At 45.1% G+C, this 19225-nt stretch overlaps 1 protein-coding gene across 5 annotated transcripts; it reads right to left on the reverse strand.

The window, feature by feature from the left end:
- Positions 1 to 9354: 9354 nt before the first annotated feature.
- Positions 9355 to 17425, reverse strand: Ccdc190 (coiled-coil domain containing 190). 5 transcript variants are annotated; one of them, XM_048813919.1, is made up of 5 exons: positions 17283 to 17425; positions 16072 to 16140; positions 14159 to 14357; positions 10607 to 10724; positions 9355 to 10329 (listed from the first exon to the last, which is right to left on the reverse strand). In XM_048813919.1, the coding sequence occupies exons 3-5, from the start codon at positions 14343 to 14345 to the stop codon at positions 9768 to 9770; spliced, it is 867 nt and encodes a 288-aa protein (XP_048669876.1). In that variant the 5' UTR covers positions 14346 to 14357; positions 16072 to 16140; positions 17283 to 17425; the 3' UTR covers positions 9355 to 9767. The 5 variants fall into 5 exon arrangements, with proteins under 5 accessions (XP_048669876.1, XP_048669878.1, XP_048669874.1 ...); XM_048813921.1 differs by lacking the exon at positions 17283 to 17425 and having other exon boundaries at positions 14159 to 14353; positions 16072 to 16400; XM_048813917.1 differs by lacking the exons at positions 16072 to 16140; positions 17283 to 17425 and adding an exon at positions 15494 to 15804.
- Positions 17426 to 19225: the final 1800 nt, after the last annotated feature.

Genomic DNA, 19225 nt, shown 5'->3' on the forward strand with positions numbered 1-19225 from the left:
TTTTTAAACATACCTCTGGATACCTCTGATGCTTGAATCCTGTCAAAGGACATTGTGTGGGGAGGGGGACGGGGGAGGTGCTGGGATAGAATCCAGGGCCTCTCAATTGCTAGGCAAGTGTTCTGGCACTGAGCTGCATACCCAATCCCCAAAGACATCTTAATAAGCAAAAAATAATTAAAATCATTTAAGATTATTATGAGAATTTTCAAACAAGACAATTCTCTCAATAAAAAAACCAAGAAAGCTAAAAGTATATCTTAAAAATATTGCTGATGGACAACAGCAGAAGTTCACAGGATTAAGAATTCTGTAGAAAACTAAAAAGAGAAGAAATTAAAATTTATATATGAGAAACATACTGCACAGAACTGGAAACCTAGAGGACATGAGGCATTTCCTAGTAAGTACAGACATTGCAATACAACTCTAAAATAAGAAAACTCAATCAATCAATTAGCATAGAAAATTTTGGACTGGTGCTTACAGAATTCCCACTGGAAAAGACCCTGGAGTCATTGGGGCTCACAGCTGAGTGTTACCTGACCTTTAATAAATTATGGTTTTATTTTAAATGTTTATGATCTAGAAAGAAAAAAAAGAGGTGACTTTCCTAAATCCAGTTTGTTTCACCAACGCCTAATATAGTCAAGATATTTCATCCAATGTAGAATGTCAATGTTTATACAGCAGGCTATTTTGTGCACCACTGAAAATGTACTGTCAGTTAGTGCACCGAGCTGTGGCTGTGAGAGTGGGGCCTGGAGAAGGGCGGGGCCTGGAGAAGGGCGGGGCCTGGAGAAGGGCGGGGCCTGGAGAAGGGCGGGGCCTGGAGAGAGGGCGGGGCCTGGGAGAGGGCCGGGGTCTGGGAGAGGGCCAGGGTCTGGATAGGACAGGGGTCAGAAGAAGAGACACAGCCTGGAGTAGGGGCAGGGTCTTAGAGGCTCAGTCAGGGGAAGAGCCTGTGGAGGGTGTGGTCTGGAGGATGGGGGGGTGGGTCAAGAGAAGGGAGGCAGGGCGTGGAGGAGAGGTCTGGAGGAGGGTCAAAGCCGGTAGAAGGGACCACAAATGGTGAGAAACAGTAGCCTTGGTGATCATTAGCTCAGAATCCCATGTTCTCTAGCCTTCCATCCCAACAACCCACTTGAGGGAAACTGACCTAAGCTGGGCAGAGGCAGTGACAGACTGCCTGACCCATCACCTGCCATGCCACTAGGCACCCACCACCTGCTGCACTAGGCACCAGCAGCTTCCCCAAATCCAGGGCAGAAGTCCCTGGGCCATCCACCACCTCTGCCTGCTTTGTACCAACCACCTTAAGTGCATGGAAGTGGCAGGTATTCCACTGAAAGAGGAGAGGAGCCAGGCATGGTGGTATAAACCCATAATCCCAGCTACTAGGGAGACTGAGAAAGGAAAATCCCTGGTTGAGGCCAGTCTGGGCATTAGCAAGATCCTGTCTCAAAAAAGAAATGAGGGTGTTGCTCAGTGGTAGAGCACTTATATCGGATGCATGAAGTCCTGCGTTCAATCCCCAGTACTAAAATATATACATATTTTTTAAAGGAGAGGGATACACTTATTATAAAACTCAATTCCTTTTATTCTACATTCATCTTTATCATCATTTAAATGCATTTTAATGTTCATGGACAATGAACTATTTTGGCAGAAGCTGTAGAGCACCTGAAAACTAAAACTCAAGATAAATGATTACTAAAATTAAGATGTAAGTCAGTGGAAAAGCTAGATTGAGCTCATAGAAACCTGATTCTCCATCATACTGATGTAGGCACTGACTTTCTCAACAAGATCCATAAAGTTCAAAAAATAAAACCAAGACTCAATAAGTGGGATGCCTTCAAATTAAAATGCTCTGCCCAGTAAAGGAAACAGGATCATAAAGAGAGCCCCTCAGAATGGGAGAAAATATTTTCCATCTACTCTTCCAATAAGTGATTAATATCCAGAAATATAAATAACTCAAAACACTTAACAACAGAAAAATTAATAGCTCAATAATGGGTAAAAGAACTAAACAGATGTTTCTCAAAAGAAGAAATACAAATGGCCAAAAAATACATGGAGAAAAAAAAGGTTCAACATCCCTGGCAATCAGAGAAATGCAAATCAATCTACATTAAGATTTCATCTCCAGTTAGAATGGCAAACATCAAGAATACAAAAAATAACAAACTGTGGTGAGGATGTGGAGAAAGATATACTTTCCTGTTGTTTATGGGACTGCAGACTAATGCAACCACTCTGGAAAGCAGTATGGAGATTTCTCAAAAAACTAGAAATAAAGTCCTCACATGATCCAGCTGTCCCCCCTACCTTTTTTTTTAAATAAAAAGAACTAAAATCAGCATGCTATAATAATACAGGCATATCAATGTTTAAGCCAGCATAATTCACAATAGCCAAGCTATGGAATCATCCCAGGTATCTATCAACAGATAATCAGATAAAGAAAGCATAGTATATACACACAACACAATTTTACTCAGCCATAAGGAAGAATGAAATTACTGCATCTGCTGCTAAGTGGATGGAACTGGAGACCATCATGCTAATTGAAATAAGCCAGACTCAGAAAGCCAAGGATCAAATGTTTTATCTTATATGAGAAACTAGAAATAAATAAGGAAATATAAAAGGGGGGAGATCCCATGAAGCTAGAAGGGAGGTCAGTGGAATAGACGGGGATGTAGGGGGAGAGAGGAGGGATAGGAAAAGGAAGGAACTGCAGAATGAAACTGACCAAACGATCTAAGTATATATACAACTACATCACAGTGAATGCCCCCTCCATGTCTATCTATAAACCACCAGTTTAACAAAACAATAAATAAACAGAAGGAAGACCAGTAGAGAAAGGGGAGCAGGAGGAAGGAGGTAGAGAGGGAAAATAGAAATATTGGGGTGAAATTGAACAAATTATATTCCATGCATGTCTACATCAAAATGGACCCCACTAGTATGTATAAGTAAAATGCACTAATAAAAAATATTTTCAAAAGAGAGAAAATGCACATATACTGACAATTGAACTGCAATTTTCTTAACCAAATAAAAATGTGGTTCATGAGTTTAGTTCCATGAAAGCCATGGAATAAATTTTCTTAATATTTTTAGGTGTAGATTGACCCAATAGCTTTATTTTATTTACTTATATGTGATGCTGAAGATCAAATCCAGTGCCTCACACATGCTAGGCAAGCACTCTACCATGGAGCTAAGCCCCAGCCCTGGAATATATTTTTATAAATAAACTTGTTACAAATAATATACTAAACTGAAATAAAGTAGTGGGCTGTTAACACATGTGCTTTTCTGTATTTTCATATTTTTTTCTACTACTTTAACATGCAATTTAAAAAACTCATTAGAACAATAAGGAAAACAAATAATGGAGTCCCTCCCAGTCTTAGAACTCTCATTCATCATTCCTCCTTCATGCCATCCAGGTTCCCCAGAAACCACTTGGGGTTAACTGTATTAAGATGATGAGGGGGCTAGGGTCATGGCTCAGTGGTAGAGCATTCGCCTAGCAGGTGCAAGGCCCTGGGTTCAATCCTCAGGACCATATAAAAATAAGTAAATAAAATGAAGGTATTTGGTCCAACTACAACTAAATTTTTAATTATGGCAAAATATACATAATATAAATTTTTTAAAGAAGATGATGAGGGTCACAAACTAAGGCAGGACCCTGCAGCACAGCCAATCTGAATGAAATAATAAAGGAGCAGGGTGCACAGCCAGGCTCTCCTCAGCTCTCAGTCCCAAGATGGGGCTCTCTCCTCACCAACACCACATTTCCCACACTTTACATATAAGTAAAACTTCTAGGGCATCTCCCTCAGGCAGCTCTGAGAAGGGAGCTTCAGGCGTCCCTAGAGACATGACTCACAGTGTCCCCAAGCCTGGCGGCTCAGTGAGGCAGCTCTGAGGAGAAGGGAGCTGCAGGCGTCCTTCGAGGCAGGACCCATGGTGTCCCAGAGCCAGGCGGCTCCCTGAGGCAGCTGTGAGAAGGGAGCTCCAGGAGTCCCTAGAGACATGACCCACAGTGTCCCAGGGCCAGGCTCTCAGGAATTGGCCCTGAGAAGAAAGCCCAGGCCTCACTGGGAAGGAGGGGAGAGCAGCATCAAAGATGGGGGTGAGGCCACACCCCGATGGCCACACCCAGCAGGACGCTGCTCACTGCTTAGAGGAATGGTTCTCCTGGCTTCTTGGTGAATCTCAGCCCTTTCTCCATCCTTGGCTGTTACTGGATGAAGTGTGTTCCCACTGTTGTCACAGGTCTGGCAGTGTTGTCTGTGGCATCTGGAGTGGAGTCCAGGAGACGCCCTCCCTGTGTCACAGGAATGCAGGGAGCTGAAACTCCAAACCTGGGCTTTTGTGTTCCAATGAATAAAGTCAGACCCCAAAAGTCATGCAAGAGACCTTTCTTAGAAGTGAAAGTGAGGTGAAAATAAAGTAAAAGAAAAGTGAGGCTTAAGCAATAGTACTCTCAAGGGGGAGAGTGGACGTCTCCAGGCAGAGAATGACAAAGGCGAAAATGCTGTGCACAAATTTCATTACTGTTTGATATTTACTAGGAGAACTGGGGACCACCTTCTGTACTCTGCCAATCAGGTGTTCAACTCCTCCTTCATTCTGGGCGGTGGAGTTTTTGACCTTAGCTGGTCCTCTTCAGAACAGTTACGATGCCCACCCTATTTAGGGAGCTTCATCTACAGGTCAGTCCCATGTTAATGTGAGCACTGGGGTCAATCGCTGGTCAGAAGTTACCTTAGTGCGCCTGAGCTACTAAAGGAAACTTCCTTCCCACACAAATGGATACAACTTTAGCCATAATTTCTAGCTTCACACCAACCTCAGTGGACCCTGTCAAGAGCTAGTCCCATTAATCCTTTCTTTTTTATTTATTTTTATTTTTTTGTTTATATATGACAATGGAATGCATTACAATTCCTATGACATAGATTTTTTCATATCTCTAGTTGTAAACATAGTATATTCACACCAATTTATGTCTTCATACCTGTACTTTGGATAATAATGTCCATCACATTCCACCATCATTAATTACCCCATGTCCCCTCCCTTCCCCTCCCACCCCTCTGCCCTATCTAGAGTTCGTCTGTTCCTCCCATGCTCCTGCTCCCTATCCCACTATGAATCAACCTCCTGATATCAGAGAAAACATTTGGCATTTGGCTTTTGGGGATTGGCTAACTTCACTCAGCATGATCTTCTCTAATTCCAACCATTTACCTGCAAACGCCATGATTTTTAACCCTTCTTTCTTGATGTGTCTTCCCATAGCTCCTCTGCTTCTGTTTATTTTCTACAAATCAGCTACCACCCTTCGCATTCTCATCTACTTTGGAAGTAGTTTACAGAAGACCCTAAAGTAATTTAAAGAACACTTGTGACCTTGCCTGCATTTCACTGCTCATCTCTAGCTACTACTAACACCTGCACCACAGCCCTGTGCTCCACCAGGCCAGGTACTGCTGCAGCCAGGGGCCAGGTGGGCAGACATTGGCAGCTGCAGGAGTCCCCCCAGACATTTCACTCATGCACCCAAAAGCAGAACACCAGAAACAAGCCACTGCAGAGGTCTCTGGGCAGTGTGGTCTTTGAGACAGAGTGACTTGGCAACAGGCTGCCCAATTTGAGGATCATGATTTTTAAGGAAAAAAGTTATGGCTGGATGTGGTGGCACACACTTGTAATCCCAGTGGCTCTGGAGACTAAGGCAAGAGGATTGCAAGTTCAAGGCTAGACTCAGCAATTTAGTGAGCAACGTAGCAAGACCCTGTCTCAAAATCAAAAATAAAAGGGTGCGGCTCAGTTGTTAAGCATCCCTGTGTTCAATACCTGGTGCAAAAAAAAAAAAAAAAGTTATATCCAAGTCAATGGTGGCCTCTGTCGAGGTGAGGAGAGCCTGACTTCAGATCAAACCTCCTGGTGGCCTCTGGGAACATCAGCTTTATCCCCGTGCCCTGGAGCATTTTAGATAATTCCTTCTAGATAATTCAGTTCTCATTGTGGATGCCTCTGGGATCTGCAGGCTACACGTTCATTCAGAATTCCCAGGGATTCTTGACTGTGTCATCTGGTGTTCTGCCCACACTGCCCTGTCACAGAGGACCATGGGGGCTGTGTGCCACGTGCTGGTCCAGGCACCCTGGAGGACCCTGCAGTGTAATCTGCTCTTCTGGCCATTTAGCCCTTGCCACAGATGACCTGAGAGCTTATGCCACATGCCGGTACGAGCACCCTGGAGGACCCTGGCAGTGTTGTGACGTGTTTTTCCCATGTAGCCCTCACCCCAGAAGCTTATGGATGCTGCAAGTAGCACATACCCCCAGGATTCTGCCTAGTGTAGTCCAATATTCCACATTACAGCCCCCATTGTAGAGCCCCTGGGAGCTGCAAGCTACCTCATCACAGGGAAGTCCCTGGGTTTTCTGGGAAGTGTATTCTGGTGTTCTGCTCATGCAGCTCTCACTACACAGGTTTCGGGGAGCCGCAAGGCTTCAAGGATCAGGGACATTGTAGTGTGGTGCTATGTTGGTGCAGACTACACTATAGTGACACCTTGGAGCTCTGAGCCCCAGGAATTCTGGATATTGTAGTCCATTCTACTGAGGCAGCCCTGACCTCAGAGGTCTCTGAGAGATGTGGGCCATTGATTATTCTGGGCAATGCAGTCCATCTTACCTAAGTAGACCTCACCATCAAAGCTCCTGTGATCTTCCTGGACACCCCAGATAAATCTAGGTACTCAATACAAAGCTTGTTTATGCAGCCCTCAACAGGGAGGTGTCTGGGTGCACCAGGCCCCAAGGGATTCTGGATAGTATAATCTGGCTTTCTGCCTGCACAACCCTCACTGTGAGGTCTCCAGGAGTTGCAGGCTGCACACTCACCTAGACAACACCACCTTCCAATGATTCTGGGTAGTATAGTTAAGTTCTCTGCTCTACTGTTCTTACCACAGAGGATCCTTAGAGCTACAGCCTCTGAGGGTTGTGAGTCATGTAGCCAAGTGTTTTGCCCACTCACTGCAGAGGATTTCCAGAGCTAAAGCAGTCTATAATTTGACCTATGCTGCCCCCACTGAAGGCTCTGGTAACGGCAGGCCCAGAAGATTCTAGGTAGTGCAGGGTATTCTGCCCTTTTCAGCTCTCACCCCAGACTCTCCTGGGAGCTGCTTGCTGCATTCTCACAAACCATCCTGGGGACTCTGGGCAGTGTAGTCCAGGATTCTGCCGCTTAGCACCACCAAGAAGGGGCCTGGAAGCTTTGGCCTGTGTGCTTGCCCTGGTACACTGAGGATTCTGTGTAGTACATCCCACAACTGCCTGCCCAGCCAAGTATTCTCTACAAAGGCCTCTGGTACACTGAGAATTCAGAGTAGCATATCTATCCCAGAGACTGCCTGCCCAGCCAAGAATCCTACACAAAGGCCTCTGGTAACTGCAGGCCACACGGTTGCCAGGAGCCCCCATTAATTCTGGGCAGTAGTGGTCTGCCTAAGCAGTTCTCACCAGAGGCTCTTGGGAACTGTGGGCCCCAGAGGATTCTGGGTAATGCCATCCAGCATTCTGCCCACATGACCCTCAGTGTATGGCCCCTAGGAGCTGCAAGCCACATGCTGGCCCTAGTACCCCAGGGATCATGGGTACTGCAGCCAAGAAACTGCCCATGCACCCATCACCATTGTGGTACTTGCCAGATGGCCCACCCCACTGGGAATAGACTCACTTAGCAAACCCCAGCATTATCAGGTTTCTTCTAAAATATTGTAGTCATGTATCAGAAAGAAGTCCTTAATACAGCCACAATTTTAAATAATCATAATTCTTTAATATCTAATACCCAATTAATTAATACACAGATCTCTCTAGCTACTTCAAATAAATTTTATAGTTAGACACAAATTGGGTTCAAATTAGGAGCATTTATTGCATTTGGTTAATATATCTTAAGTCTTCCTTTACTTGTCACCTACTTATTGACAAAGGTGGTTAATTTATACTGTAGCTCTTCAAGTCTGCGTTTTACTTCTTTGTTTTACTTCATAGTGCATGGGATTGAGCCCAGGTCCTCACGCATGCCAGGTACCACTCTACCCCTGACCTACAATCCCACACACAAGGTTCTTCTTGTAACCAACACAAATACAAATATTGATGGAGTCGGCTAACCATGAACTGAAACTCTGAATCCATGAGCCCAAACTAAATTCTTCCTCCTGTAAGTTGTTCTTGTCAGATACTTTGGTCACAGCAATGAAAAGCTGATGACTTTCAGCAATGTCCACTAGATTCGTTTATAAAAGAACCCAAGCCACAGAAACCTGCATGAAACAATAATCCTTCTTTATGCCACACAAAAATTTTTTATTTGTTGTATGTGCCACAGTATGGAATAGTTGGCAAATAAAATGCTCTATCTTATTTCTCTTTTTTTGCCATTTTTTATTTGTTCTTTTTAGATATACATGACAGTAGAGTGTATTTTGACATATTATACATACATAGAGTATAGCTTATTCTAATTAGGATCTCATTCTTGTGGTTGTACATTATTTGGAATTATACTGGTCATACATTCATATATGAACATAGGAAAGTTCTGTTCGACTCATTCTGCTGTTTTTCCTATTCTCATCCCTTTTCCTTCCCTTCATTCCCTTTGTCTAATCCAATAATTTTCTATCCTACCCTCCCCGCACCACCACTTATTGTGTGTTAGCATCCGCATATCAGAGAGAACATACAGCCTTTTTGTTTTTGAGATTGGCTTATTTCACTTAGCATGATAGTCTCCAGTTCCATCCAAAAATAATAAATTTTTAAAGTGGTTGGTAACTTTTATTTTGTGGTGAGATGATTCTTGATAGATTCTCTTGAGTATTTGATATTGGGCTGAGAAATGAATAAAAAGTTTTGAAATCTTTTGATTCTAGAGCACAGAAAAGGAAGAGATTATGTAACATCTTTGAAAGAGGAAAAAAGAAAAAAAAAATGGACCTACCAGAAAAGTAAGGAAGAAGGGAAGGGAGGAAGGACAGTACCTCAAAAATGAGCACAAGCTGGGCATGGGGGTACACGACTGTAATCCCAGCCACTCGGGAGGATGAGACAGGAGGATCCCGAGTTCAGAGCCATCTTCTGCAATGGCAAGGCACTTAGCAATTCAGTGAGACCCTGTCTCTAAATAAAAATACAAAATAGGGCTGGGGATGTGGCTCAGTGGTTGAGTGCCCCTGAGTTCAAAAAAAGCACAAAGTACAAAAAAAAAAAAAAAATCCCCAGTACAAAAAAAGCACAAAGTTGAAACAAGTTTTATTTATAGACCATATGGTACACATTCTCAGTGGTGCCCCTATCCTGCCACCATCTACCATAAAACAGGGAGGACAACGCCTCTTCCAGCAGGTGGTGCCACAATAACCTCCCCTAGGAATGAGAGGCAATGAAAGTAGAAATCACTCTTTCTCCCTCAATATCAACATATATTTACATTTTAGTTGACATTAGAAGGGCATGCTAATTATTCAAGTATTTTCAGAAGATTCTTTCCTCTATGTGTTATCCATTCACTAGTGTGGTTCATTGAAAGATCACAATGCTCTAAATGAAGTCAACAGATTAGAAATACAAGTGCTCCGCATTGCTTCACTTAAGGAGCACATTCTCTAGTGGTTCTGATACACGCCATGAGCAGGTTATACAAATTAGCTAGAGAGGAGGGAACTTAGATGGTACCATTTTCACAATCCTTTCCTGATCTGCAGGTGAAGATTTTCTACACCCGAATATCTCCCTGATGCTAAGCAACCTCTCAGACTGAGGGAGGACCCTGTGCCGGAGATAGCGTGCATTTTTGACCTCTGCAAACAATTCTGAGAAGGCTGGCTTTGTGGTCTCACCTTTGCAGCCTCCTACACATTCCATGGAATGTGGGGGAAGTTGTTCCACAGCATTCCTACATGGCTTTAGATTGGCATCTCTTGATCTAATCTCATCAAGGTTGACCATTCCACTACCACAGGTACTGCTGGAAGCCATTTGGTCTTGATGTGCCACAGAGGTGCCCTTGTTGGGGTCTATGCCCTGAGGTGGGATTACAGACTCTTTCTCCTGGGCTGGCAGCTTTTCTGCCATGAAGCAGGCAGTTCTGTGACTCTGAGATCGCCAGTTCTCTTTTCTCCTGGTGGGGTTTTTGAGGCCAGTGTGACATAAAGGAGGCATCTGGGACTTGATTTTGTACATTTCCTGGGTCGTGTTGGTTGCCAATGCTCTGGGAAGAGAGGTAAGAAGAAGAAAGATCTCTGGAAACTGAGAAGAGACTCACATTTAGACTTCTGGGTCACTATATGGCAGCTCCATCAGTGTGGAGTCTCCGGAGTCATGGGAGTGTGGGAGTGGAAGCAGGTGAGAACAGAGGCTCTGGTGAGCTGACATGTCTGTCTCAGCAGAGGAAAGCAGCATTTCCTCGGGGAAAGAAGCACATTTCACTGACTCAGGAGATGAGGAATTCAGGGTCACACTCATGCATTTAATGAGCACCTTCTTACCTGACTTCATGTTTTGGAGGTCTGTGCTTCTGTCCTTGCTGTGGTGGGAAACTGAGGACACATTCTGGCCTTTTCTGAGTTCCATTCCCAAGAGAAGACAGTCTCACCTTGGCAATATCTGCCTTGAGTTAACGAAAAAGTTTACGGGGGAAATCATGCTCCATAACTTGGCATGTTGTGGTCCCAGCCCTAGTGCTTCACCCCTCAGGCAAGGCCTTTAGGGTGGGTCCTGCTCCATTAGGAAGGCGTCCTCATTTGAACTGAGACACATGGGACACAGGAGGGCACCCTGTGAAACACATGGGGGGAGGACAGCTCCCCCACCTGCTGGAGAGGTCACAGCCCTTCTTCTCTCCAGTACCCACCCACCTGTGCAAGGGGCAGCCCCACCCCCACACTTTGCTTTTGGCTCCGAGACTCCTGAGTCAAGAGATCATGAAGTTTCTGTTAAGTCACCTGACTTGCTGGGCTTTGTTAGGGAGCCCTGGAGAACAAATAATAAGAGAAGAAATTCTGGGAACAAGGCTCCAGGGTGTGGCATTTTCCCACTACATACCAGGCTGATCTGGCACCACCAAGGAAACAGAAAACCTCTGTGCAGCTCTCAGTGTTTATACACACCATGTTGGAGAGGATTTATAAACATCAAGAACAGAGTTTAAACAGCCCAGGCCCATGGAAGTTTACTTGGCAAGCACAGTGTTTTCAAAGACAAAATAACTGGTGTGAGCTTTTTGTCTCATTCACTGCAATTATGTGACCTGTGCACCGATGGCCGGAGTTTGCAGCTGCCAGCCATGATCAAGGGGACTCCACTGGCTGAGGGGATATCTCTTCACCTATGGTCTAACTGCCACAGGGGACCACCAAGTTCTCAGGACATCTTACAAGCTGGTCACTTGAGGATGAGAGTCTTGGAATAATATGCTTTAAAGAGAGTGAGTCCCCTGAGGGCAGCGGTTAGCACTGAGCACACAGCTCAGTGGCAGAGTGCTTTCCTTGCCTATGCAAAATTCTGAGTTTGATCCCCATGCCACAAGAAAGGAAGACAGAACACACACAGGCAGAACAGTGGTCGGCAGGTACAGGTGGGGATGAAGAATTCACATTAAACTTCTAATCTCTGCAATCTGATCACTTCTTTGTGAAGCAGTTGGGACAAGAGATAGTCCTTTGTGGGCCACTCTTCTTTGGCAGTCTCCTTGGGGAACTCACCTGTTCCCTGTAAACTAGGGAATGGGGAGCTGCTCCTCCTGCCAAGCCACATGTCTGCAGCTCAGATCTGTTGGGCTGGCAGGTCCAGGAAAGAGCTTATTGATTCTCTGCAACATGTTGTAGAGAATCTCCCCAGCACACTCTCTGTGGAGGCAGACCCTGCATCCTCCTCACATCCAGCCAGCCAGTCCACGAGTCTGCATCTTGGTTCCTTGGACAGGATATTAATCATAAACCTCTCACAACTCTATTTGCTAAATACCTTGGGAGGCTGGCCTCATTTTCTTCCCCTGACCAGTGCCTGAGTTCAGCCCTCAGGTCATGGCTGCACTCTGGAATTGTATCAGATCTGCTCTGACTTCACCCGGTGGCAGAGTGAGCCCCAACATGTGAGCAGGTGATCTCCCCACTCCCAGCCCGGCAGGGGAAGCCTCTGTTGCAAGACCTGTGGAGCTGTCTGTGACTGGAGATGCTGGCTGTCCTGCATTGCCTCCAGCAAGCCGCACATGCCTCCTGCAGCTACCCTACTGCAGCACTGTGCAAGCTGCGCTCACTTAGCATCTCATGCAGACTGCAGGTTTCTGCGAGGGTTGGCCCTTCCTGCCCTCCTGACAAGTGCCCTATCCCCCTCATCCCTTCTCCTCCAGGCTCTGCTCACACACCACCTATTTTAGGAGAGCTTCCTGAGGGCCCTTGACAGACATCAGGAGCTTCCAATGCTCCTGCCCAACTTTGTAAGTAATTCTAATTTAGCAGTTAGCATTCTGATTTTTTGTAAGCACAGCTAATTTCCAATCTAAATATGAACATCTCAGGAGCAAAAACCACGTTTTTCCATTCCAGCTTCCGAGTAACCATAATAGTGTTTTGTAAAGGTGATCTGTGAAACACCTTACCCAGAACAATCTGCCTTGGTATCCATAAAAAACTGGATGTTTGAGCTTAAATTTCCAGCCTGTTAATTCAAATCTCTGAGGCACCTGGTGATGTGCATCTTAAACAAGCCACCAGTGGCACAGAGTGTTAAATGACCACGGAAGAACACTGCTAACTAGTGTCTGAAAAGCACCAAGACACAGCATGTCTCTTCTTCCTTTTACCCCTTTCGACTGTTCTTAGTTGAGAGAGAGTATGACCTTCCAAAGAACATGGAGATGGGGCCTGGTATCGGGGCCCTCTACCTCCTGGTCCATACTCTACCACACACCTGCAGCTGAGGCAACTGCTCAGCAAGGCATCCTCCTGAGAATGGCCACTGGGTCACCATAGCCTCTAGAGATCACAGTGGAAATCAACCAGTGTCCTCAAGGGCATTTCCTGGGCCCTGCTCTTGTTCTAGGTAGTTTAGCCATTCGCTGAAGACACAGAAAAAAAAGCTCCACTGCTTGCTCAGAGTCACCCTTCAATCCCAAGGAGACTAGAAGTGATTATATGTAGCTTAAAACAATTGGAGCTTAGAAACAATTCCAGGCACGATGTCTGGACCTGCTCTTGGCTTCCATGACTACGTTAAACTATGCAGACCTGAGGACTTTCTACTCTGTGTGCAACTGCTTTCTTCTGTGCCTCTGGGTTTTGGCACCTGCATTTGACAAGAAGGCTCTCCTGAAGAGCTGGATTCATCTGTTCTATGCTAAATTTTGAAGCAATATTAAAATCTAATTATTTTAATGATGAATGAAGGAGAACTAGTTTCTACAAACTCTATAACTGTAACAATGTTCAACAATATAGCAGGAGAGTTTCAGTTCTGTAATGAATCTGTACTATTTCGTGAGAAGAAGTGATTCCCCAGCACTTGCTTTGTGTCTAGATGTGTTCCAAGTGCTCACCAAATCCTCGAATAGCTTCACAAGTTAGGCAGAATCACTTCCATGGCATGTTTGAGGAAACTGAGGTCACAATTCCAAACTACTTGATTCTTCCTTTATAAATGGGACTGGTACTGGGACTTCAACCTTAGTAGCTGCTCAATCAAAATTGTTAGCTCAAATATGAAAGAAGAGACACCAAGAGAGGTGAAACCAAACCAGCTCAGATGAGCGGGAGAAAAGCAGAAGGTGAAGCTTCTTGAGACAGTGGAGAGCTAGGAGTTCTGGCAAGAGAGAGAAAACTGGAGATGGACAGCAACTGGAAATCAAGGTTTCTGAGTGGGCCGTTCAGTACAGTTGTGGGACTAGGGAAGGCAGAGGGATGTGAAAGCCCTGACCAGGATAGGAAGCTCTTGCTGTCCTGGGTCCAGGGCCCCAAATGGCTGCCAAGCAGTGAGAGCATCACTCTTCCCTCAGAAGAACCCTGGTGTTGCCTATAGCAGCCCACACTGCCAGGAAGCCTCACCTTGCTGCAGCCTCCGCTGCTCTCTCTGGAGCTGCCTCTGCTCCCTGATCAACAACTTCAGGTGGTAGAGGCAGATATCCTCTAGACTCTGCAGTTGTTGGCGGAGTCTGGCTTCAGCCTGCTTGGCGATCTTCCTCTCCAGATCCAAGTGCTTATGCAGTGATCCCCTGACTGTACTCCTCTCCATTCTCCTCACTGTCTAGAGACAATAAACAAGGTCCTTCCACGTACTGCAATCAGTCTGACAGAGCAGGGCCTGCTGTTTGGTCAGGCGGCACTGAAGCCTGTGTGCTTCTGAAACACAGCTGCCCAGTCAGGTCAGGCCACATTGTCAGAAAACACTGCCTAGAGTAGGAGTTTCCAGAATCTAGAAAGATGGGGGTGGGAGATCAGGTCATTTCCCCATCCTTGGCCTCCTTGCCTGAAAAACAATGATAGATAGAGGGCTCCCTACATGGCCCAAATCAAATTGTTCTGTGTAAAGATCAATTGAGAAATATGAACAACTTTTTTTGCAGCGGGGAGAGAGTATGTGGATAGAAGCTTTCTACATATACAAGACATTATTCACCCAGAACAAGAAACCCTTCTACTCTTCTCTAAAGATTCCTACTCCCGAAGAGCTTTCTCAGAGACCTGAAGACATCTGAGCACCTAGGCTCAGACATGCTGGCCCTCAGCTCATTCACTCACACACACGCTCCTTCAGTCTGTGGTTCTGCAGGGGACCAGTTGCCCTCTTGAGAGCTGAGGGCAGTTGTAAGACAGTTCCTACTCTCAAGTAACTTTAAGATTCTCCACTCTGGAGTCTAAAAACTCATGTAAAATCTGAACAATCGACATCTCAAAGAGTGGGCAAAGTGGATCTATAATTGCAAAATAGAACAGCATAGACAATAAGCAATTCAGGTGGAACTGGGGAGTCACTTGGGGCATGAGTTCCTCTTCCACCCTTACCCATCTTCTCAGACTGTAGGTTCTTTCCACCCTTCATGCACCCTGATGCCCAAATCTGCACTAACTTCACCTCAGCCAAATTCAGTGGCACTAATAGGCCTGGATATGTCTTTCCTTTCCTTAGAGATCTTTGAAAAACTTAACTCAGAGCTCAGAGGAGGACATGTGTACAGAACATAAATGAATTGCTATCAATAAGGCTTTGGTGGGAAAACTACAGGAAGAAGGTTAGCATTAAAAGGGAGATGAGGTCAGGCACAAAGCAGCTCAATCTAAGACTCTGCTATAGGTCAGCTTGATTTAGAGTCTAAAGTGAAGATTAAACCTTTAGTGACACACATGGTGAGCAGCACTTACCTACAAAGGCAGGGTTCTTACCGCGAGAAGAGTGCTTGCTGCTTTCGCTCTGTCAGACGCAGTCTGGATTAACAAATTTGCTTTATGCTCTGAACTGACAGCCTGGTGTGGGTAGGGGCAAGGGAGCACTGGAGAGGTCTGTGGGCAGTGCTTGGTGCACTGGAAAGCTCTCCCTCCCTCCTGTATCCCCCCACCCCATCTGGATCCTGGGGCCATGGGCACCAACCCTGGAAGAGAGGCTCTGAGAGTGCAGGAAGCCTGCCAGCCTCAAGCCCTCCCCTAGAGGGGCCACGTGGCTTGTCCTAGCTGTGTCCATGGGAGCCAAGAATGAGGAGTGGCTCCCTGTGTGCACAGGCCCCCTCCCCCAGGTCCTGTCCACCTCGCCCTCCCCTTTTGCCATGCTTCCCTCCCCCCCACTCATCCTCCTTCCTGGATACCACATTTGGCCCCCAAAGAAAGCACCATTTTCTCTGCTATGCTTGTGCACATTCTGCACAGTGAGTACAGGGAGTGCTGCCTGTGATTATTCTGCACCATTGCATACCACACTGCTACCCCCAGGCTGCTACCCACGTGCAGCACACTTCAGAGCTTCTCACCTCTTCAAGGTCCTGAAAGCAGCATCAGGCAGAGTGAATCCCACCAACTTTGTGCTCATATCTGGACAGCTGCAGGAGAAGGCAGAGTTGCACTGTTGGTTACACAATAAGATACTGAGTGAGATTTTCACTGTTGCCTTGGAGCTACATCCGAAAATAACAGTCAGTTATATGCCAATCTAAGCCACATAAAGACAGCTGGCCACCAGCCAAACAGGCCCTGCCAACCACCATCACCACACAACAAGCAAAGCTATGTAAAAAGATTATTGGGGAAAGGGAACAAGAGCAATTGTGGGGTGGGGAGGATTGTTTGTTCAGCAGGAAGCAATTCCTTTCCCGTCCTTTCCCAAGAGGTAATTCCCTCACCTCCAGAATTTTTATGGACAGAGTAGAGTTCCAAGAAACTCACCACAAAGAAGAAAGTACCACACCCTGGAAACTGGTCCCCATTGTCCAGCTAGAGACCTGGTGGAATACAGAAGATGCAGAGAAAAGGCCCATGGCATCCCTGAGTTGCCACGAGAGCTGACATCCCACATGGGCCACTGGAAAGCCTATTTCCTGCCATGTTGTGGAGAGCTGACGAGGAGAGGCCTAGAGAAACACCCATTGCTGGAGGGCAGGGAGAACTCTCACGAGGTGTGCCTAGGAAGACCATGTTGGCCAGACCCATGCTAGTGGAAGTGCTGCAGAGATTGTGGCTCCACATTCCCTGGGATTTGTCACAGGGATTTTGGGAGCAGCAGAAACCAAAACAGCATCATGCATTCCTGTCACTGGGAGGTACTGTTCCAGCCAGAGAGGAAATGAAACCACAGGCCAGGCCAGAGAAAGGGAGAGACAGAGGAGATGTGAGTGAAGGTGAACTTTCTCAAGAAAACCACACAACCTAAAAGCAGAGGCTATCAGGAACACATGGAGCACAAGCAGACAGGGAGGGACAACAATGCCTCAGCATGAGGACTGCAGTGGCAACCTTTATCTTCAACCCAGGCAGGAGTATATCAGAACTGAAGACACAAGGGAGGCGCAGAAAGAAATGAAGAGCAACGGAAATGCTAAACATAAAGGCTTTGTATCTGTCTTTTCACAGTAAAAGAAAATGGACTGTTGAGGGAAAAAATTAACCCTGAAAGGTATACTTTATAAATAGACACAGAAGTAGAAGACACTACCTAGTTGCTCAAAGGATGAATGGTACTAATCACCTGAGTTGAAGAGAAAACCCCGCATGAAATCCACTGCTTTTTTCCATGATGAGGCACAGAAGAGCGCATCCTCCAGCTCTTCTTCTCTTCAGCGTCCATCAGATCTTACTGCCAAAGGCTTCGATACCAGGCTGGGTAGTCTGCTCCCGCTGCTCAACAGAGCCCTACAGGAATTACTGGGATAGGGAGGCAGGGAGGGACACACAATGTCCAGGAAGGTGCCAGTGACGTCATTCAAGAGCACTTGCACTCTGTGCAGGGACTGCGAGGCCTCTCAACATCCAAGACTTCACCAGTCTCCTGCAGCAGGTCAGCAAGCAGACGCGGGTCTAGACATACATGAGAAGAGTAAAAGCAAGTCCACAATAAAAACACCACTTACAATGACAAAATTTAACACAGTAGTGAATCATAACAAGTTCAGGAATAAATTTAATAGAAAGTAGAACACTGAAATATTTCAGAGACAAATTGAAGACGACCTGAATAACCGGGAATGTACACCAACCATGCTGAGCACTTTAGACTGTCAAGTTTGTCTCAAGATTACAGGATCAATCACAATCACATGCTTTTTTCCTGGCAAACATTGAGAAGCTAACTCCAAAAATCCAACTAGCAATCAAGGGAAGAGTGCCCAAATTATTTTAAAAAGGAAGAACAAAGAGAACACAACTTGAAGACTTCCTCTAAAGCCACAGTTTATAACATTGCATCTTGTTGGCATCAAGAGAAATATGTTAATATGAGAAATATGTTAACATTGCATCTTGTTGGTGTAAAGAGAAATACGTTAAACCAATACAATAGAAAAGAGACTTTAGGGGCTGGAGTTGTGGCTAAGCAGTAGAGTGCTCGCCTCGCACATGTAAGACCCTGGGTTCGATCCTCAGCACCACATAAAAATAAATAAACAAAATAAAGATATTGTGTTCGTGTATAACTAAAATAAAAAAATAAGACAGACTTTAGAAGTAGACCCACACATCTGATCAGCTCATTTTTGATAGAAGCATCAACATAATTCAATGGAGGCAAAAATATTCTTTCCATGGTGTTGACACAATGGGGTATCCATGTGGAAAAATTAAATCTCAATTCTTACATTACACCATATGAAAAACTAATTTAAAAATGGATTGTAAATCTTAATTTCAAGGCTAAAACAAAATGCTTCCAGAAGAAAATATCTTTGTAAACTTGGGTTAGGCAAAGATTTCTTAGAGGAAAAAAAAACCCAAACTATAAAAAAAAGATAAGTAACTTAATAAAATTACAACTGATTGTTTTTCAAATGACCCACTTGAGAAAAGAAGTGGTAACTAAGAGCCTGTAAGAATATATCAACAAAAAAAATCAATAACAAAAATCAATAACAGGATTTGCATATCAGTGTTCATATAAGCGCTATTCATAACAGTTCCAAGTTATAAAAACCTGAATGACCATGAACAAATGAATTGATAGCCAAATGTGGTTCCTTCATGCCATGGAATTCTACTCAGCAATATAAAAGGCCAAACTCAAGATGTACAACAGCATGTCAGGTCTTACAGTGTCTGTGCTGCGAAAGAAACTATACACCAAAGAGAATCCCAGTCCATATGTTCAAAATAATACAACAGGCACACTTCATCTAGAGGTGCTAGAGGTCAGCCAGCAGTCACCCGAGTTGAAAGGTACAGATGAAGACCGACTGCAGAGAGGAATGACGGAATTTCTAGGGAGAGAGAGGTGGGGACTACATGCTGTTTGTGAAAACCAATAACCTGTAGACTGGAACTACAGATTTTACTGTGTATAAAATATAACTCAGTAAAGTTGATTGGAAAAAAACAGCCTAATTTTGTTGTGTCAGAAGCTTCTGCTTGCATGTGAAGAATTGCTACCTCTGGCAGTTGTCTTCCTGCCTTGCAAACTAGAAACTAGGGTAGATCTACTTT

This window comes from Marmota marmota, unplaced genomic scaffold, assembly GCF_001458135.2.
Source record: "Marmota marmota marmota unplaced genomic scaffold, marMar, whole genome shotgun sequence".
NCBI classification, from domain to species: Eukaryota; Metazoa; Chordata; class Mammalia; order Rodentia; family Sciuridae; genus Marmota; species Marmota marmota.

Excerpts from the sequence above, each read along its gene's own strand:
- Ccdc190 (XM_048813917.1), bottom strand. The coding sequence starts at position 15,688 with ATGGCCCCAGGATCCAGATGGGGTGGGGGGATACAGGAGGGAGGGAGA. Across the intron at positions 14,358-15,493 it reads CAGCAAGCACTCTTCTCGCG|ACAGTGAGGAGAATGGAGAG; the intron begins GTAAGAACCCTG and ends TATTGTCTCTAG. Across the intron at positions 10,330-10,606 it reads CCTCCAAAACATGAAGTCAG|AGCATTGGCAACCAACACGA; the intron begins GTAAGAAGGTGC and ends CTCTCTTCCCAG.